This window comes from Neodiprion fabricii, chromosome 4 (assembly GCF_021155785.1).
Source record: "Neodiprion fabricii isolate iyNeoFabr1 chromosome 4, iyNeoFabr1.1, whole genome shotgun sequence".
NCBI classification, from domain to species: Eukaryota; Metazoa; Arthropoda; class Insecta; order Hymenoptera; family Diprionidae; genus Neodiprion; species Neodiprion fabricii.
The window spans coordinates 37,523,566-37,546,700 of NC_060242.1; the positions used below are offsets into that span (position 1 = coordinate 37,523,566).

At 38.1% G+C, this 23,135-nt stretch overlaps 1 protein-coding gene across 4 annotated transcripts in view; it reads right to left on the reverse strand.

The window, feature by feature from the left end:
- Nucleotides 1–854: 854 nt before the first annotated feature.
- LOC124181419 (elongation of very long chain fatty acids protein AAEL008004-like) overlaps nt 855–23,135 on the reverse strand; it is a 53,359-nt gene continuing 31,078 nt past the window's right edge. For 2 of the 4 annotated variants that reach the window (XM_046567985.1, XM_046567988.1), the window contains exons 2-8: nt 15,466–15,585; nt 9,075–9,265; nt 8,363–8,443; nt 5,955–6,038; nt 2,839–2,895; nt 2,516–2,621; nt 855–1,947 (exon numbers count right to left, since the gene is read on the reverse strand). In XM_046567985.1, the coding sequence (XP_046423941.1) occupies nt 1,421–1,947; nt 2,516–2,621; nt 2,839–2,895; nt 5,955–6,038; nt 8,363–8,443; nt 9,075–9,265; nt 15,466–15,585 (1,166 nt within the window). In that variant the 3' untranslated portion in view covers nt 855–1,420. The remainder of the gene's footprint in view (nt 1,948–2,515; nt 2,622–2,838; nt 2,896–5,954; nt 6,039–8,362; nt 8,444–9,074; nt 9,266–15,465; nt 15,586–23,135) is intronic. The other 2 variants (XM_046567987.1, XM_046567986.1) reach the window with 2 other exon arrangements.

Sequence of the window (23,135 nt, forward strand, 5' to 3'; positions counted from 1 at the left end):
CTTCGAACTTTTGTCCTCGTTAGTTCATCAACTAACGAGTACAGAGGGCAAAAGAAAATCGTCGTACGTTCTTTTGTTTCATTATTTTTCTTCTTATTCGTTTCATTAAACATTTTATTATACATAACATATTTATACATATCTAATAGGTTGAATTTACATTTGCAACAATTTGCCGTTGTACTCGTTACTGCATTATGGCGTTATAAGATTATAAAAACGTTTCGATCTATATTATACGCATTATAGTATTCCTATACTGTAATATTATGTAAAGTAGTTGATTTATTTCTTTTTATTTCCATTTTGAATCTTTTGCTTTGTGAACTTTGCTAATCGTTATTACCTTTATTCGGGATCATCGTGGTTTAATCGCAGAATGACAAAGAGTGACGACGACATATTTAATACATAGAAATGAATTCGTCTTCGACACAAAAAAAAAAAAAAAAAAAAAAATAGAAAAAACACATACATGTATATTAAATGTCTAAAAAATCAATTAAAACTCATCTTTGTCCATAATGTTATAATGCGAATTTTATCAGTGTGTATAAAGTTGCAATAAGCGATTGTGAAATTAAGGAAGACCGTAAGCTATCGTTTCAGTGTTTTATGCATGTACGAGGGGATAATTATTTACACATAAATTATTTCGGATTTGACCCGTAAAAATTGAAATCACGTTGTCATTGAACGATCGAATTTCGTTATTAAATTTGTATAAAAAGTTAAAAGATACGTTTTTCTTTCATACAACGGAAGGACTATTGCCACTGTGAATCAGCGGTTCGCGATTTCGGAGTAACACCTCATTGGCAAGGAAGACTGATATTATTATAGGTATAAAATGATTGTTTTTTTTTTATCAATTTTTTTTTTTGTTTTTGTTTTTTTTTTTGTCTTTTTGTTTTTCATCAATTCCTCTCTATCACAGGTCCGTTTGAGTACAATCGCATACTTGCATGTATACAAATACACGGTTGTATATATACATATATACGTATGTACGTGCACTTGTATATACACATAATGTAACGTACGATCATATTTTCACGATCGATCACATGATTCGTAATTATGATTATTATTTACTTCTCCTCGTTTTCCCTGTCGTTGAAAATTATTAAAGGTGAATTATTCATGGTTGCGGTTTTCTTTTCCTTCCATTCATCGTTATTCTGATTTATCTTGAGAACACACTGCCGGGCGAGATATACTTAAACATACCTATAGTATTACGTATCATGTTATAATGTATGTGACAACCATGCGCGTCGAAATTCTTTTTCGTGTGTGCGCGCGTGTGTATGTGTATAATAATAACAACAATAATAATATTAATAATAATAATAATAATAATAATAATAATAATAATAATAATAATAATAAATACATGTCATCGGTCTCGCGACGGGTGTCACTCGGCGACGGCGTTATACGATTTCCTTAATCCTAATTCGGAGGCGGTCAAACTTTCGCCCTTGACGTAGTAATCGGCCGCGTCCCTTCTGCGGACGGCCGTTGCATTGCCGTTCGACGTTAACGTCGTCGATTCGTTTTTGCCGTTCGCCTGGATATTCGCGTTCCCGTTTTGCAATTTAGCCGCCGCAGCGGAAGCCGCGTTCGCCTCGGCCCGCTTCTTGTCGGCCCTTATCTTCTTCTGGGCGTATTGCTGCTGGTAGAATTCGTTGAAGAGGAAGAAGAACATTACCGCGTGCATTCCGATCCACCATACGAAGGCCCTCGGGTAGTTGCAGTCGATAAAGAGGAGCTGGAAAGCGTGGATCATTATGGCGACAAACTGCAGCATCTGGAACGCGGTCAGGTATTTCTTCCACCAGAGGTAAGGCTGCACTCGGGGTCCCAGGGCGGCCAGCAGGTAGTACGTGTACATGACTATGTGCACGAACGTGTTCAACAGACCGAAGAACGTCGAGTGGCCACCTGAGGGCATTGATTAAAACATTAAGATTCCCACTTTCGAGGGTAAGTCGAATGTCGCGAGAGCAATGGTTACGGGTTACGGGTTTATTACGCCGATTAATCAATTAATCGACCATTTCGATTAATCGTTTCTCCAATCAACCTATCAATCGAACATTTAGATTAACAGTTCTTTCGTTTTATCGATTAATCGACGGTTTCGATTCATGTACGGACCGACCTGCGGAATTGTTATGAGGTAACTTCGATTAATCAATTAATCGAGAAAACGATTAATCGAAACCATCGATTAATTGAGAAATTGGAAAAACGAAAAGCAGTAATCCACGATGATTGAAAAATAATCGAACAAAAAAAAACACCCGTTTAGGGACGCTCTTTAAACTTCCGATTCTTGTAGTAAACAAGTCTCGCTCTTAGAGTCCCGCAAGTAGACGTGTACGATGAGAAGTTACGGATAGGCTACTGTATGTATAAAGCGCATATGCTTTAAACAATGCAAGGAGCTGTTTTCGTAAATTCGGTACTTTTATTTTACGCATAATTTTCATACTTTCATTATAATTACCTGGAGTGAATTTAACGCCGAACCATACGGACATTGGCATGCATCCGTGGTGGATAACGTGGAGAGTTGATACGTGGTCGGTCTTTTTCCTTAGAACGAAGAAGATCTGAAAGCGAAAGTGAGTAACCGGTCAGATCGTTGGACGTAATGAAATTGCAGCCTGTTTCACGAGGGCTGAACCAACCATCGGTAACTACAGCGTTGTTGCTTGTACATGTGGTAAGTTTTAACCGAGGAATGCTTCATTTCAATAATTATTTTTCGCTCTGTTTTTTTTTTTTTTTTTTTTTGCTGTGTTTGTTGATATTGTTGCTGTTACGTACCGTATCCATGAATTCCGTAAATTTGGAGAAGTAGTACCACCAGCTTGCGTAGACCATCTGTTTGCGATGTGACAAGAAATGATTAGTCAATTGATATTCATTTCATTCCAGTTCCTGTGTCAGCTATACATGTACACGATGTGTAAGAGAAAATTGTTTTTTTTTTTTTTTTTTTTTTCAAAGAACTCGATCCAACAAATGTATCAATTAAAAACTGAAGTTCAAAGTTACACATGTTGAAATTTCACACTTGAATTTAGAGTATGAGAATATCAGAGAAAGGTATGTTTTTTTCGAATTCTAATCTATGATGAATTATAATTACTGTAATTATAGTAAATGAGTTGTGTGTGTATTTTGGGTCAGTGTCTAGGATAATAACTGTCAGATTCTGTTTACGACGATACGAACAAAATGTTTCGGTAACGGTTTCGACAGAGTTTTTCTTTTTCTGTAGCTTTCTGTATATCGTTATAACGATTGACTCATGAATGTTTGTTCTTCATTTTTCGTCTTGCTTGTTGCCTTTTTTTTTGCGCTGCGGTTCGAAATCGAGTACCGAATAATTTCGCGGTCAACGTTTGGCAAAGAGAATAATAATAATAATAATAATAATAATAATAATAATAACAACAACAACAATAAGAATAATTGGAATGGGAAAGAAGAAGAGGAAGAAAAAAGAATATATTCTTAAAAATAATCAAGTATATGTAAATATTTCATTTCGTATCCGTGTCAAGTATGAATATGGAACGTATAATAGCTGTTTGCTTATTTTTCGCGCCATTTATATATTTTACTCAACTATGGTGGGAATATTCGAATAGAATCGTTATACGCTGGAGATGCTGATGTAGTTTCAAAGTAAAATTTACAGCAAAAAATAGGAGAAGAAAAACATCGACGATTCAGAATCAGAACGACCGTTCTGATTGGGCTGACATTTGGTGATCATTAAAAATTAGAATTCACAGAACCGCTGTGGCGACTAATTTATACGCAGTTATTAATCAGAGAGTTTTACAGTTGTACGATTCGTTAACCTGTAAACATTTGCGGTAGTAATTTGTTTCCTTTATTTTTTTGACACACTTTATCTTTCTTTCTCTTCTTTTTCTAAAAATATTTGCTGCGAGGAAGCGGAGCCAAAACGAGTTTGAATATATAAATATATGTACATGATTAAATCGTGAAACCAGTAAAGCAAGCCAAAGATTAAACGTATAATATTGTATTTAAAAAAATAAAGTAAAAATTGAAGAACATGCGACTTTGTTCGTGAAATAAAATAGAAAAAAAAAAACAAGATAAATAAAATAGACAAAACCATGCCCCATGCAGCAATGCGATTATTATCGCAATCTCACTTCTATTCCTTTTAATTTTAAATCCGATTATTTTTTTACCAATTAAATCAGCCCTGATCGAAAAGTTTGAGAAACCGGCGATGCGGTAAGATTAAAATTTCGAACAAACTTTCATGGTGTATTAATCGAGAACCACTGTTATTATTGTCGTTGTTCGTACCGACGTTTGTTACTTAGTGTGCGAATAACGTATAAGTATATTGTATAAATTGTATGCAATACTGTCGTATCATAATATAGTAACGAATCGATCGTACGTATAAGTAATAATATCTGCGGTGAAATCATAGACTAATATGCGAAGGTATATGTATAAGGTACAAGGTATAAGGGGTTAAGTGAGTATAGTATGTTTGAATGTGCGTTACTAGAACGAATACGTATAGTTGAATGATGGCTGTGAAATAGAGTTATGATAATCACGATGAACTACGCAGTGTGTCGCGTGTGTTACACTTGATTGAGAATTCAATTATAGTGGTTAATAATAGAGCTTGCCGAGAGTTTGTGCAAGTTTCCAAGTTATAAACACTCTACTGCATCGCATTATACTACGTATACGATGTACTACTGAAATACGCAGTCACTACATAACAAGTAAAATGTGATATGAAATGTGAATTAGTGTTACGAGGTATACAAAGGATGCACGGCCGTTAATATTCATTACGCTGTAATATACGTAAGTAATACGTGCGGTAATACTTGAGTGCAAGTAAGCTGCATCACAAGAGAGAACTAAAGGCGAAAAAAGAAAGTAGAACCAACTACGAGAATCACTCCGCGTGGGATTGGTAATGGAGCGATGCAAGTAACCTGAGTATTTACACTCGTATGCGAATGTAAGTATATAGGTGGGTATTAATGTTCGTCGTCAGGATAGTTACTTCTTCCTGTATTAGCAAATGCAAATCAATTACAGATGTGACCGATGAAATTCTCTCACGTTACACGCGAAGACAGGAGACGTATCCGAGCAGTATGGCGGTGAAAATCTACGTGATATGGAGTAACCGCCTGAACGTTTTGCGTATCAATTGCACGAATACAAAGGCACGGAAAATCTTGCGCAGAGCGTGAGCCTCATATTTTTTAAGAACGAATTGATATCCAGTGAAAAATACGATGGTAAAGGATTTTCATAAGTGAATACCACGATACTGAGGTAGATGGGATTACTTTTTTACCATCAGATAACGCTGTCCGTTATTTCAGTTCCCAATTATCGACCGAACCGCGATAATATTTATAAGGAAAAAAATCAAAGTTCACTATAGTTCGAGAATTTAGATTATGCAGTTGTACCAGTTTCGTAACATTTGATGTTTCAGAATAGTTATTTCCGTATTTCTGCGTGTATAAAATGTCATTTGATATCAACGAAACTCCTGGAACAAAAATAATTTCAATAACGAACTGAAACTACTCTCGTAAGCTTATCTAAGGTGTTACGCGTCACACGTTAACGAGATGAACAAATATTTGAAGAATATGAAAAATCAGAAGCTATATCCAATCAAAAAAGAAATAGCCGAGCCGATTTGACGGGATTTCCAGATATTTATTTGCGTGCATGTAAATGATACCTGCACAGGATGAATGCGAGTGGCGTTGTGTCGGTGAGGTCGTTTCACGGTAAATCGAAATGTAAAGATCAGTGAGTGAGTGCAGAGTAAGTGGTTCTAATTGGATGTAAAGTAAATACTGTAGAAGTGTTACTAGGTATTTCGGTTAACCAAAACGCACCCTCATTACTTGGGGTCGATCACTGTAGTCTACGGGTTGACACCTTAGCGAATAGTCCCCTGTGAACCATCCGGAAACGCCTATCTGCAAGCATAACAGCCCAAGGGCCGCCATCTTTTTTAAAATTCTACCAAAGCCAGCACCCATCATAGGAAGCTTATTTCACAAGTGTTGATTAATCAGTCATTATATAGATCGCTACTTTGTGCCTTTTTACACCCCCCTCGTCATCCGGGTTTCTTCTCCCTTTCAATCCATTCCGTACAAGAATCTAAAGTTACAGAGAAAAATGGAGTCTGAATTACTCGGGAGAGCGAGTGGGCGTGTATAAGCACGAAATAAATATGGATAATAGATGTGAGTACCTAGTATAGAGTTCGTTACAAAGAAACTACGGTACTACTGTTACAATATAGATATAGATATAACATGTTGTAAATGTTTAGATTATATGGTTTTCTACAAATTTAACACAGTTATAATTTCTATGGAGCAGAATATAGGGACATTTAACGAACAATCAAATGCGGCAGATCACTTCTCAATACATATGTAAATAAGTTACTCTGATGAATTTTTTGCGATTCGTCCTTCTTTTTCTATCACGTTCAAATTGATTATAGTTTCACAGGTTATCCGTACTATTTCCTGTTCACGCTGAATAAAACTCTACTCAGACGGCTGTGAGCAGGTGATCGATTTTTTTTCTCAATAAAACCCGAATATCATCCATGTCCGATAAATTTTTATACCGGTTTAAAAAAAATTTTCTCTTCTCATCGCGCGATATGTGGTTGGAATTTATATACGACTCGCGGTTATTTCGCTGGACGAATGCATTGGAAATCGTTCGCGCGGTTGGCGTGCTAAAATCACTCCGCGAGCAACTAGTACCAGAGACCTTGACTCGTCATAATTGACGATCACGGGTTCCAAGAGTATAATAACCAGCAACGCGAATGAGGTGTGCGATTATGTCCGTCAATTATATATTCGCGTAGTGAGTATACGGAAGGTGAAAATTCGATCCCGCTATTTTTACTAGTATGAAAAATTCGCACCATGCGCGTTCGTTCCACACCGTACTTATTACGCGATTGTAATCGGCTTGAGAGCATGATTATAAATATTTAAAACTACACGGCCGACTGATTATCGCACGAATCGTCAAAAAAGATAATTTCGATTGTCCATTTAACATCACAATAGTACATAGGATTACTGTTACACTAAATACTACAAGAAAATAAAAGAAGAGAAACATTGTTATACATTATTACATGCACCAGGATAAATAATATACATATATCACATACAGTAGGCACAGGTGTGTGTACCTATAGGAGTGCACAATCTGCTGCAGCTTGACAGGATAAAATACTGAAAATGTTATTCGATTATACTATGTTAGTGGAGATAAACAAATTATACCTTAAACGGTATATAAATGGGTGAATATAAAAATGTATATAATAAGTAAAGAAAAAAATAGGTATGAATAAATTTACAGAAACAGGATCGAACCATGGAATACGCAATGGGAGGAACAAAAATCCGGCAGATTAACGAATGAAGGTATAAGGTATATATATATAGGCGTACAAATTATTTTTGTGGTATTGCAAATTATAGGTGTTGGGTAGGTGTACGAAATTCCTACGGAGTTTTAGCCACCCATCAACAAGCTACATCCTCACGGTATTTATAATACGTGGTGAGTGATCCGTGCAAAAAGTAATAGAATTAAGAAAAATATCTACATATTACATGCATAGAAATAGCCAAAATTAGACACCTGACGTAGACGCGTACGATCGTTGAGCACGATTTTGACTTTTTAGGTGCAAGACGTAATATTAATACCCATAACGGGTTATTTCGTGTAAATGTCCCATCGGAAATTTGCCGCTGGGTCATGTCAATCAGCCTGCATTTATGCAATTCAGGTTACATGTTTTACCGAAATCCTTCTGCATTTCGGCAACTGCGATTACATTTTACTGATCGGCGTTTGTTTCGTGATCCGCGATTTGAGAGAATGAGGGAGAGTCAGTCAATCGCAAACAACGAAACAAATGCCGATCGATAAAATGTACGATCGGTTGCCGAGATGCAGGCGGATTTCGATAAAATGTATCCCAAATAGCAGTGACGCAGGCGTACTGACCATGTTAAAAGATGCCCGTGTCACGTATTTTCACAAAATAACTTATTATGTACACAGACTGCAAAGTATACGAATTGCCGTATCGTCACGTGATGTATTTTGCACCTTGGGAGCCGGACGTTGAGTTCTAATGGTTGTTTTTTTTTTTTTATTTTATTTTTTTTATTTTTAATTTCTTTTTCTTTTATCAGTCCTCTGTGGTATGGATGTCGCTCAGAAGGTCGTTATGTGTGCTGCTTACCCTTACGGCAGTTGAACTTTCCGTATAGTCGACTGGCTGACAACGGAAGCTATACTGTCCCCACCATCCGCCCATCAGGCACTGCGTTATTGCCAGAGAAATATTTTCTTTTATTCGTTCTTAGATTATTTTTCCAAATGTCACAAGAAACATATGCTGCGGGGTCACAAGGTTCACATAACGGATGTCCAGTGCATCGGTCCGTTAAATACGTCTTACAATTACATCACTACACACGTTGAATATGGTCCGTATATATGTACACAGGTGAATCCGTGCATGCATACAAGTAGTTAAAATTATTTTACGAATCACGGTTATAATTCGCAAAAAACTGACTCATCGAAAAAGTGCATGAGTAATAAATTTTATACTTTTTATGGCGCTTAAACGAGGTTTATCAAAGTTGTAATACTTAATTTTTTTTTCCAACCGAATATTGATTATTTTTATTGCACGAGCGAGTCGATACGTCAGATTTTTTAGAACCGATTATTATTGAATTCTAAAAAATTGATATTGCATCCTTCGGCACTCAAGGGAAGGATGAACCGCATTACCGACAAGAGAATCAATCCGCTGATCATATGCTGTGACGAAAAGTACATATAGTACGCTTTCTAACATAAAATATTTAAGAATAACATCGCTTGTACAGATGAAAGTTCTTATTATACATCACACATATATAAACTAGACTCAGCTGACTTACCTCGTAAAACAGCCACGTTGAGAATAGAACTTGGACTAAATTGTAGACTATAAGTACTTCTTTCAGTTGATATGGTTTACGATTTTCCATAAACTTTGGTCCCAGAACCTTGACTAGGTAGACATAGCCTAGGCATATGAATAGCGTTGGGAATGGGGAACTCATCAGGAACCAATTCGTCGTCCTCGAATCTGCGGGTAAAAACGATTCATTCGTTAATTTTAAAATTCGTCATATTTCTGGCAAAATGTTTTTTTTCATTCAATTTCTCAAATTCATAGCGCTGCAACAGGGACGCAAATATGCGATTTCGCGATGGATTGCGAAGGTGGCGGGACTGTCGCGTAGCCATGACGTCACGCGGCACCGACCAATCGTCGGTCGTGAGTCACCCATTTTCGCCACGAATATGAACGCAAAGAAATATGGAAGAACAAAACGCTCGCGTGAACTCATAGATCCCGAAACTTTCTCCTCTCTATGGTCATAAGCGATGTTTGATATTCCACAAACAGTGATACCGCGACACCGAACGAATGTGGAATAATTTATAAAAGACTTACGCGATGAACCAATTGTCTACATGTAATATCGGAGTGAGTTGCGACGGTTGGTCGACCCGACAAAGTAACTGCTTTTGCTCTAGAATCGTAGCGCATGCGAGTTAGATCATGAGACAGTTAGCCGAATGCACTCTGTAAATTTGTGCGCGTTAAATTTCACGATACCCTAATCATTTTCACGAATATTGACAACCACCGCACATGTCGCGAATACCTACCTTGGTATAACATAAAAAACGGTCAGCATATAGTTTTTTGTGCCGGGTAAATATTTCACGGTTTGAGTAATATTATTATTAGTGATAAAAAAATTTGGAAATAAATCGAGTAAAGTTTTTAATTAAAAAAGTGTACAAGTTTTTAGTCCCGATTCGATGTAAGAAACAGGTCAGCTGTGTATATCTTTTTTTTTTCTTTTTTTTTCCCCACAAATCGCTCAATTTCCTTTTTTTACACAAAATTACAATCGCGAGTAAGAAAATGTACGACGTAAAATCTTGACGTGAAATAAACTTTGTACAGACACGTAAAAACGCGCCAAGGTTTTGAAGGCGTATTAGCGTGAAACGTTTTTTGCTGTTTGTGCGATCATTCAACTCTCCATTACAAACCGTGCGATTCGACTCTACGCTGTAAATAAGAGTCGACGATTAAAGCGTAGGAAGAATGGCATTACGGTGACACGTGGAGAGCAAGAATGAAAAATACCAAATTAAAAAGAAAGAAACACGTCAAGCTTGAATTTGTTAAAATCGAAAAGATCATTACATCAAGTTTTGAGGTATTATATCACCACCTAAACTCTTCGAACACATTATGACTGTCAAAAAATATGTTACCGATTATATCTCAAATTAGCATATTTTAATTTACCGACATTACGACATCCATGTCTAACCGCCGTGGTCATGATTTATTATTACAGTAAACGCAATGATCAAGTTGTTTGTAATTAGATTTAAGATTGATTTTTTAACCACATTTTTTACACGTTGTTCGTCAAGGATATCTTGCGATTATAAATACGAGTCCACGGCGTCTATACAGGTATAAGCAACCCGATAATCTACGGTAACTATACCACGTGAAGATCTGTATACTGATTGCAAATTTACATCCGCATTCTGTTCGCTTGGATAGGTATAGATGTAAATTAAAAATCAGCGTAAAAAAATTCTTTGCTTTTATATATAATTACCACTGTATACGAATATAATTATAATACAAGTGAATAATAAAATTGTGACGATTGATAAGCACATTTCTGCATGAAAATAAAATCATTCGTTTACGATATAATATTCTTCGTACCAATGATATTAATACACAGATATTGTTTGCTGAATATGTCTTATTTACGCATAGACGTATTTAGCATAAAAAAGAATTTTTTTGTGTCTATAAGAACATTAACGTACGAGTTTGAATTGAATTAACATTTCGTTCGACAAGCATCGCACTATACACGTGATTTTTTTTATATCCAAGCATGTACAACAAACTTGAACTAAACAAAGTAAGTGCCAATCGTATTATCCACGTTCTAAACTAACCGAATAACTTATATGCTAACCACGGATATATAGGAGCCAGGATTTTTTTTTATTTATATTTTAGAGAAAAAATATTTCATTGAAACTGGTGGTCGTCGTAATCAACAGGTTTCGGTTATATCGTCGAGAGACGTTTGTAAGTGGGAATAAATATTGAACGTAAATTGTACACACGCGGACAATTGCAAATACTTGAAAATGCGTGAATGTATTCGATGGTTTTGCAGAACGTTCTTTCGTTTCCTACCTTGCCTACAAGTCGTTCGAGTAAAATTTTCACACTATCAAACCGCTGAAGATTAAAAAAATAAACAAACATCTGCAACGTCAATTAACTCACATAATTGCGCCAAATGGTATTTGAATATTTGTACAGTTAAGAGAACTCTTCGGTATATACATACGTATATACATATATATATGTATACGTACGTATATTGTCTCCAGTTATATATTATATGTCTGATTATACGGTCACTTGACATACCGAACGTCGGTTCTATCACATTATCACGGTCAAGTTTAAGGCCTCATTGTAGAGTCTGTATGGTATGCGTCTATATAGGCACGTTTGTATATCGAAATCGCGCGTTGCGTCAGCGATATGATTGTATCGCATCAAGATTGATGAAAAAAGAAAAAAAAAGATGACCATTTAACCGTCGGTACGCTCCATAAACATTAAACTAAACGTACATGCACAGAAGAGAGAGTTAGAATGAAGCAAAATTTTCTATCTGCAGTTATAAATTGTATAATAATACTAGTAATAATAATAACAAAAACAACAACAACAACTACTACCTGCACAACAATTATCGCTAAAGCGAGCGATTCAGGAAGGATAAATTCACTGCCACGCTTGTTATAGGTGAAAATAAATATGTATATACATATGTGTAGGTATGCAAATAAAAATGAGGAATGAATTTTTATTTGGTGATTAAGATTGTTGAAAATGTGCGGATATTTCGAGGGGCTTTAACATTGAATGTTCAACCGCGGAGTGGGTATAAAGGAAACGGAGTACGAGGAAATACCTGTACACGAAGGACCGTGAAGGAAGAGAATTCGAGAATGATTTTTATACCGTCAAATGATTTCAACGAACGACAATTTATACATAATTAATATATTTCAATCTCAGTTCACGTCCGCGAAGTATCGAAGCAACGTCGGGCGATACTTCCGGGTATAAAGGTAACTGCTGGTTATGGATGATGGCTTTGAGAAACGTAGCTGGGTGATGTGATGGTTATAGGATGGGTATAACAAGGTAAATCGGACGATAGGATGAATCAGACGTTGCGGGATCGTTCGGAACATTGTCGGGGAAAAGGAAAGGGAGAATTTTCGTTGTAACATTTTTTTTTTTTTTTTTGGCACTCCGATGGACACCGAGAGGAATTTGTTCGGAACGCGTTGATTCTCGTGAAATGTTGTGTTACGCGTAACCATCGACGGAATGCAAGGCTAACGGATCTGTGATTGGAAAAATATTTACGTAAACCTACCGCGTTAACGCAGATTCTAGGGGAAAAAATAACGAACCGACGACAAATGCAGTAGTATGTGTACATATTTATATGCGTATGTAATAACGAAGCATTTTCTAACGTCTCTTACCGGTAGTCAAGCGGACGCGACAACGTCCCGGTCCAAAGTTCACCATCTTACCAATAATTTGTATTTTCTGTTAATCGGTTTGCACGTTCTAATGTCACACAACGCAAGATGTTAATGATGTCTGTTAGAGAATTTAAACGTCCGTGTTGCGATCAAATTTCCTTGTCAGAAGCAACGGATCTCCGTTTGCACGTAGAAAAAGAACGGGACCAACGTTTAACGCGAATTTTTTGCGATATTGGCATGTCGATGGACTAAAAGGAATTTTAGCAGTTCTCGAAACGACGATTGATCGTCACCAGTTGTACTAAGTAAGCGCTTTAAAATATTTTTTACAGTTCGTATTGATTAGACAAGGTGAAACGGTTTTGAAGTGAAACATGAGACGGGATCTGGGCCAATGCGACGAATGAAGTTTCATTTTTTTAATGCGTTTAATTTCAGGTCGGTACAATAATAAAACCGAATAAAGTTAAAAATCGATTCCCGTAATCACGAATGTATTATAACGAGATATAAAATGACATGCCAATCCATTATATCACGGTACGTTACGTATGCGTATAAAATTAACCTAAATCGTGAATTAACGCATGCATAAAATGAATTTGTTTTTCGTTACCGATAATTTGCGATGACTGGCAGAACGTGTATGGAATTTATTCACGACGGTAGAAATACAAACTTTTTCCACCGTACCGATTGACGTCGCTTCGATTGTTCGTATATGCCACAGTATACCTTATTTTATAATCACTGACCCCCTGACACTGCAAATAGATTTTTCCTCAATGTCAAATCGCTAGCGTAATAATTCATGCTAATTATTTTAGGCACGATAAATTTATTCCTCACTCGCTATTCCACGTTGCAAAAGAAAAACGATTTTCAGCTCCGTCATGCTGCGAATACAGGATGATTTTGAGTTTTTTTACCGGATATACCTACTCTAATCGCGTTCCAACGATATATAGGAGAGACCGGTGATAGTTGTTACACTTTTTACTCTCTGATATTTAGAATTTTTTTTTAATAAAAATTTTATTCAACTCGGATAAGAGACGATGTAGACGCATCTTTTGCGAACCTAGAGAAAATTCGTGCCTGTTCCAAAGCAAGTCTGAATAGGGTATATTTCGAATATTCAAAAAAAATTTTCGAGTATTTTAAATGACGAAACCTCGTGAAAAATGATGAATAATTTTTTTCGCACCCGTGTCTTCTTTTTTTAATTTTGATGTGAGAGACTCGGGTTTTTGCATGTATATTTTTAAGCAATAATTCTTTTCTCCGTTGCATTTTTTCCTGGAAACTACGAAACAGTCGATCTAGACTCCGAAAATCCTAAAAACCATGAAAAATTCGAGTCAGGTTCTAAAAGTCTCGAAAAACTTGACCCGGACAGAGAAAACCACAGAAAACTCGAAATGGGGAAAAACTTGTCGGGAAATTATCATCACATGTGAAAACTTGCTGAAACCCGCGATGTTGTTTAAAAATGTGCATATCTTGCTGACCCGCTATTCAAATATCAAAAACATGTGTATATCAAACGAAAGTGACAAGAATCACCTTTCCGATTATCTTATTGTAAAATATTTCAATGCAGTTAATAAAATGAGAAAAAACATGATTAGAAAATGGAAAATAATTACTTATTAGGTTCAAATTTAGTTTTTACATCACTCCGAGGCCACATACGATGCGATATTATAGTTAACAACATTTATTTGTTCCAAACATTGAACCGTCTTCTCTACTCGATTTTCAAACACGATTTGAACAAAGTTTTAATTTTTTTTTACACAATTCCAACCAATTTTTTCTACGACTTTGATTAGCTACCCTGTATTTCTAATTTCTGATTATTTCTCAAATTTGACTATTTATTTTCAGTCACGAAAGAACGATGCACACTTCCTGTTAACCCTAGTCCATTCAAACTTATAAAAAATTTACATCGACGTACCATTTACATCTGTTTGTTAACATCGAATCGTTGATAATTGTATGCATAAGTAGCATGGTAATTATTGCAATGCGCATACTAATTACGGTTCAGTATTGCTGCAGTGTTTTCATCATTGCGTAAAACCTGAATCGCAATATTGTTATTGAGAAGATTTAGCGCGTGCGACGGGAGGATAATCTTGATAAAAAAAAAAAACAAACAAACAAAATAAAACAAATATAAGGGAATACCTTGCACGTTTCTTAGCTAATGTATACATGTATGTAAAATAACTGTACACATATACTCATGCGTTGTACAAGAGTTTGCAATTTTTAAATATAAACAACGAATAAAAAGGAAGACATCTTTTTTTGTCCTTCGAAGTCACCTTTGCGATACGTGCGCGCATTTGGCCAAACAATTTCATTTAATTTCCGTAAACAGTAACTGAGGCAGCAAACACTGCGCGTCACGCTGTATTTTACAACGAGAGTAAAACTGGGCGCGTACATCGAAAGACGAAGTAAAAAAAATTGAACAAAAGAAAAAAGAAATAAGAAATAAAAAAACGGACGCCGTTTCTTGCATCACGGAACGATTGAGTAATTAAAATTTTCAATCGATTTCCTCGATCTATTATGAATTAAATCCTCTGTTGTGAAAGAAAAATTAAAAAAAAAAACTAAAATACTTACCGGCATGTTTGTCCAGTATTTCGTGAAACTGATCGACGTACTGCATGATGACCGACATTTTGACGAAAGTCGGTGTGTCTGACGTTAGTTGCGATCGGTTAAAACCCGAAGTTCTTCCTTCTGTAACAGAAAACAAGGTAACGGATGATTATTAGGGATACGGAACGGAGCGACGTTGATTGTCGGTTACACCTTATTGTTAGATGTAATACGTAAACGAAACGCGTACGACCTTCGCAAACAACGTGTTTCACCGTCTGTGCAGAATATACAATCTCGCTTTTACGCATATAAATATTACATATGTGTTCGCACAAGCGCGAGTCGAAAAAATATTTATACTTCTTTAACATTTTTTTCTCTACATCTCTCGATTGTACCAATTACACATGCGTATGACGCATAATCGAAACTTTCCTGGTCTTTTGGTACGCGGAAAAGAAACGTCGTCCGAAAGATGGGGTGAAATTAATTCGTTGTGTACGATAAACTCGAGGGAATTTTCAGATTTTTAGTTTATAATATATAGATTTTATGAGGGAAGGGGGGTAAATATATTAAAATTAACCTCGCTTATATATGCCACGTGGCAGTTAGCTCACAATCGGACGTTTGTAACCGATCTGTATTATACGCGACCTCAGGATTTGGGACGACAGGCAGACTCGTGTAGCTAACACATGTAATAATAATATATATACATTAGGTATATAAACGGAAAATTTATCTGATCGACAAATCTGAAAAAAACAAAATACCACTCGTTTCAGTCTGGTTGCAGGGAAATGTGTTGTAATATATAGAGAAATTTGAAAATTCTCAACGTACTTGTGTTAAGAGCTCGTATACGCAGGTATGACGTATACCTCGTTATCCGCGATCCTATCGTTCGATAATATATTTTTAAGAATTCAGTTAGGTAATGCACTTAACTGTGCGTCGGTGAAAAGTATTCACCCCAGGTTGTCTAAGAGTTGCACAATCGGATATAATTCAACAATAGAACAATTCAACGTAAGAAAACAGTCTTCGGATAGTTAAGTCAAAATTCTTCACGTTGCAGCCCCCCAGAATTAGAGACCCGGAAAAATTAGAATCAAATATCTTTGCCCGATTGTCGGGTCGCACAAGCCTGAAGTTTACCGAATAACGCGAGCGCGGTGATCGACAGCGCATGCGCGGTTAAGCGGCCTTTCCGAGTCACGTGACGCGCCGCCTGTCCGATTGGCCGTTGCGTCGATATCGAATAACTCGAAAACTAGCGTTCGCAGAAGGTTTTCGCAAAAGAGTTTTCCCCTCGGTTTTCCGTGGCAAACACCGTCCCCGAATCGTCGTCGAAATCGATCGCAAAAATCGTATCACAGAAAACCGCAACGATCACGTCTCCGGCTTTCGAAGAAACGCGTCGATCGCTTAGCGACGAACAGATTCGAAGAGAAGTTGCGATCGGTTTCCGAAACGAAATACGAAGATACGTGATCGAGGGCGAGTTACTTAACGCTGCAACATCGCGCGTGCGGCACGCGACGCGAGAGCGATCGATCGATCGATCGGATGATCCTAAAGGAAGAGTAGCACGCGCAGCCACGCCGATTGGTTCCCGTCAGCGATCGGCGTCCTCGACCACGTTCGGGGCGTTGCGTTGCTCCAGTAAATGACCGAAACTGAGCAAAATAGCGACCCGAGCGCAACGCAGCGCCACCTCGACCCGATGTGGCAACGTACGGACGGACGGACGGGTGTCGAAAAACTTACGATTCCAACGTGCGTCGACGTGGCTTCTCACGTCGGGTCTGCAGGTAGGTAGCGTCTCTCCTCGCTCAAGGCCAATCGGTTCTTGCGGGACAATTGAAACTTGGGTGTCATCACGCGTGCACGCGTGCAACGTTCGACTCGCATTGCCCGCCTTCGGAAACGTTTGCGCAACTGTTAAAACTATTAAATCCCCGACGAGGTCGAAGACGACGTTCCTGCTCGTGTCTGCGGTAGAATACGTAATAACGTAGGGCGGTCTGTCATCAGGTGAACGCGATTACACCACGTGCGAACGCCGCTCTGTAATAACCGATAACTTTTATTTTTCTATACGTTTCTTTTTTTTTTTTTTTGTTTTTTTTTGATTTTTATTTTTTTTTTTTTGATTCCTCTTGCCATACCGTTTTTTCTCACCGTCGATATGAAGCGACGATCGAACGGTTCGACGGATAAAAAAAATTCTCCAAGTCGCTGCAGAAAAAAATTGATGCTTTTAACGCAAATTCCGGCTTTGATCGACGCTTTTTATTTCTTCTCTCAGATTTTTTATCGTTATACGTGTATTCCTTGTTTTTTATTATCGGCCTCGCCTAGAACGGAGATCAGTTCTCTTTTTAATTCGAGGCGTCGACTACCTCGAGCATGATAACCAATTGCATCGACTACGGCCTTCAAGGTTGCATATTTTACTGTTTTATGTTATACCAGTTTTGCAATGTTCTTTCAAGTATGTACAGCTGTAATGCCTATACGAATATCACCGCAATACGTATAATAATCGAGAATTTGGTTATCTCCGTAATCCCTCGGTCAACGTTGGGCGAAAGACATTTCGATCGTTACGATTGTGCTCCTGATTCATTACTCAATTCGATCCTACCGCATTGCTACACGCGCATGTATGTTCGAAAAAACTCCGCTTATAATAGCTGGAAAATAATTTCGGACTTCGCGTTTGCTGCAAGAGACAGAATTCGAAAAACAAAAAAAATAAAAATTCAAAAAATATCGACAGCTGGGTTATGAAAGTATACCGATGGGTGGTATAACAATGATCGTTTCGAATCGTTGGAGCGATTCAGCCTTCGATTGTATCCCAGGCGATATGGACCGCGTTCCGTTTCACGGGGCATCGATTTTTACCTAACGACACAAGCGAACGCAGCGTTGTTTCGCCGTTGAATAAACGATTTCGGTGTTCAATTCTCGAATCACGATTATGAAATGACAAATTTTTGTTTTTGCATTTCCGAAATATAATTAAAGTGTGCGAAATGCAGTGTTTGCATTACAGGGCGACATTACGAATCCATTGCAAAATGATATATATATATATATATGTATCATTTAATATATAATGTATTTATGTGTGTGTTATCATCCACCTATACCGACATTAACGATCAACTTGTCCAAAACACGCGGCGAGCAAGCAAATACTCGAATCAATTGCGAAAACTGTATATATTAGCAATACTGAAAATGGGGTCGTGTTTTGTTGTGGTTCATATTGTACGTGTATATATGTATATGCATTAACTACAATACGTTTGCGCAATATCGAGACTGCATGCCACGTGCATACATGTATAACATAAATATATAATACAAGACGCGCGAAAAGAACAACGATTTAAAATCGTTACAAAATACCGTGTTATTGTAAACGAAATTTACGAATTCCATGACATAACGCAAGCTGCGCCATTCGAACCAATTACTCGGAATGCTGTCGCAATTTTATTTTTATAACGCGCTAATGCAACAAACCAATGACGCATAAAAAATACGAATATAGCTGTTTACGGAATATAATTATCAAACGAAATTAGCGAAACGGAAAGTTAAAAAAAAAAAAAAAACGAATTGGAATCAGGTCCGAAGCCGTTCGGAACTTGTATCGTTTCTTTTTATTTCCAGGCCGAGCTGACACGTAACAACAATAATAGAAACGTATCAAATTTCTTCTTGATTCCGAAGATTCGAGAATCGTGAGTTGAAAAGAGAGTGAAAGCCGACGCGGTGAGCGCCTTTCGCAATAAATTTCTGTCGCCGTTATAGAGTATACAAGGTACTTGTTAAACCAGCGCGACGAGAACGAGAAGTTTCATAGCATTTGGGAAGCTAACGCGCGTAATTTCGATTATACGCGTAAACGGAGATGCGAACGGTGAAAAATGCGCTACGGTTCACGAACGAGTCGAAATAATATTTCGAAAATACGAGAAGCTAATTCTCGCAAATTAAAACAATACGCTCGTACACAAAATCCAAAAAAACTCCACGACGAAAAAGACAACTTTAAATCTGAAATAACGTCAAGACTTTGGAATCAGAGAATTTTTGCTAAAATTTCGATGCGTCGTTTACGTATAAATACGACCGCGACTCGAGGTCCGAGTCGAGGGAAAATCAAGCGATTCGCAACCAAGACTCGTCCTTACGGCATTATTATACACGTCGTCGGAGGCGAACCTTGAAACGCCATAAGAGACGGCGATTTGCAAAACGCGATGGTTTACCGGCATCCATTAATCGTCCAGAATGTCGAGGAAATTTCCGCATGATTTTATTCCGGCTGACTTACCGCGAAGATCGTTTCGTTACCATTATAATTCACCTGTAAGTTCGTATAGTATATATTTTCTATTCGAAATCGACTTTTTTTTTTTTTTTTTGGTTTGTTTTTTTTCATCTTCTTTTTTTTCTCGCGCTGCTGGACATTCGACATTTGAATATTATATCGCGCACATATCGACATGCATACGTAAACATGCCTTGCGGCCATTAATGCGTTTCGCGAATATACGAACGTTACGCGAGTTTTATATCGACCGGAGATTTGCGAAAGTCCGGCTCTGCCGGAGATGATAATACGCGAGGTGATTTGCGAGGGAAATTTCTAATTCATCATTGCATTCAAGTCATTATTGGTCGATGAACTCGCGTACGTACTTGAGGCTAATGCAAGCGTGCATTTTTTATACCGTTCGTTCAACTCTCGTCGAGTGTATCATGCGCAAAGAACTAAATGAACTTTGCCACTGTACTTACTTTATACGCGTGATACCTGTTTCCTAACGAGAAAGGATGATCGAGAAACAACGAGAGCAAGAAGAAGCGGGACATGAGGACGGCTAAACTCGGATAAAGAGTTATTTTTAAACCAATGCGGAATTGAGTAAACCGCTGCGTTGTCTGTCCGTAAATCCAAACCCTGGGCACAATTAAACTCGAGGACATATAACCGCAAGGTCCAGACGCGACGGGTTCAACGGCCAGTTTTTACGCTTATGGACATTCGTCGGTATGCATATGTACGCGATCTCTATCGTATAATTACTGAAATTCATTGATACGTAATCGGGCGTGCGTAAAAATTTCGTCTCGTTAGGCATTTTGTATTTGATGAAAAAGAAAGTGTATGCCTAATGTAAACGAATTTTACGTAAGGCTGGGGAATGCGAAGGACTCGGATGATATTAATCATCGATGATGCTCGATCCTGGAAGGCTATCCCGACTGTAAATCGTTCGGTATGAAATGTTTGACAGAAATAAAACGAAATAAAAAATATGTATATTTAAAACGACGAGTAATATGCAGATTTTAACCTTTCAGGTTCCATTATACTTCGCCGATATAAACTTGTCAAAAATATCTAATTTAATTTTCTAGGTGTACAAGGTATTCGCCTACAGACTGAACCGAATTATTATCCTTTTTCGCTTTTTATCTCAGCAAGGCCGCAGCCTTGCATTCCGAAATTGAGCAGATCACCAGGAAAAAATAAGAAGGATATTAAACTCGTATTTTCTGTGTGTATACTGTGTTAATATCACCGAATCTCACCAAATGACGCATCACGTTCAAGTATCACATATTTATTACAATTTTACGATATAATTAGGTTTACGTTTTCCTGCTTTCGTATGACTACTGTCAAGTTTCATTTATTCTTCCAGAGCTTACATTGTCAGAGCTTTAACATTCAAACTTCTTTGAGATCGATCGAAATTTCAGGTACGTGCATCAAGATATGCAGTTTCATCCGATCCTCCGTTAATCACGTCTATCCTCGCTATAACTATTCCATCATTTTTCTAACAAACGTCACAAATTTCATGCGATCATCCGCACTGCGTGAGATAATTTTTTCCACTGACAAGATTTTCCATTAGTAGATTTCTGTCTTAATTATTTGCCGGGTAAACAAAAAATGCCAACAGTTCCGGATAAAGAATAAAATCGCCTTCTGCAGCTGTAACAAGAAAATCTATTTCGCGTTACGTGCCAAGTTCGTTTTGATCGCGGTCAACGGCGGTAAATTTTCTCGTAAAAATCGCGATAATTTGCAAAAAAAAAATAAAAATAAATAAATAAATCGACTTCGAGGGGCCTTGGTTAAAAAAAAGAATGCGGTCGACCGGAATTTTCTATCGAATTGCAGTGACAATTGCAATTTGTCCGACAAATGCCGTGGGCAGAGAAACAGCGATCATGCCTATTTCGCGACATGCAGGTATACCCAAGGTAGGTACGTCACGCGAGTGGGTCTATCACGGGGCCGTACAACGGACAGGGAAAGTGCTGCATTGCTGCACGAAGTTGCAGCCGAAGTAGTCAGCAATAAGCGAGCCACGCAATCCAGCCTACACCAGAAGCCCCGTATCGGCACCACGAGGACGTTGGTCACGGGAATTGGAAAGACCGGCCTCATCGCCTTACGTAACGCGGTTGTCTTGTATTCGTCGCGTTTCTCCGTTTTCCGTCATGAAATCCTCCGTGCGCTCGACCGGAGTCCATTTCTGACGATGTCTGGACCAGGGGACCGGAATCCGGGAAATCCCGAAGACGGAGATTAACGATTCTTTTCGCGTTAATGGTGCCATCGGGAAAGAGCCGGAGTAGTAAAGATCGATCGGCGATCCATTGGATGTCGTTTATCGCGAAAGAGCGACCTTTGTCTTACAATCACGGTCCGGTCCGAGAGCTCTTGGACTGGATTGATAACGCGGAAGTATCGGTAGGTGAACGGGGTAGGTAGAAGACCGGTAAGAAAGCGAGAAGTTGAGTTAAGAGCGAAGGCGAGACGGGGCCGATTTATTTGTGTGTAAAACAGGACCAGTCTGCACGCGATGTTGACTGGGTACAGTGGTTCACCTTCGCGGCTGGATCTTGATCTTGGGTTTCACGATGAGGCTGTCCAAAGCCGCGCGCATTGGTATTAACCTCAACGCCCCGACAAGTTGCCGGGATTTTTTACTCAAAGCTGGATCACCGATAGGAGGACGGAAGGATTTCTAATGTCGATTTCAAAACCGTTTAAAACTACGAGGAGGTCTCGCGAATTCCCCCTCAGGCTCCGGACACCGAGGACGAAACCGACCACTTGCTTCTCAAATTTCGACATATTACAAATTTCAAATAACTACGCGAAAACACCTACGCCTCGGGCTCGGGACCGACGATTAAAGGCATTCGATATCGTCGAAACGTTTGTATGTTTCATAGCGAGAGAGAGAGAGAGAGAGAGAGAGAAGAAAATACGGTGTATAACTTAATTGTGTACAACAGTTTTACACTCATTTGGAGCGTAACGTTAGATTTTTCGTTATCTTCACTCTTGGGCTTCGTTGTCTTGTTTTTATCAACGGTCAGGCCGGATCGACGAAGAAATCAGAAAAGGAATTTGAAAACTGTGACTGGAAGAGTATCGAAGCAATGAGTTTCTTTGTCATCTGTGGAATTTGGGATCACAGCTCGTGGCGACAATTTACAACTCGATCTGAATTCTAAACGCTTGTCCGTAACAATACTCCTCGTTCGTGGCTCGGCCGTTTTACTAATCTTTCAACAAGCCTTCGTACCTACCGTAGATCAAAATCCAACGTCGAATTTTCAAAAAAACAAAA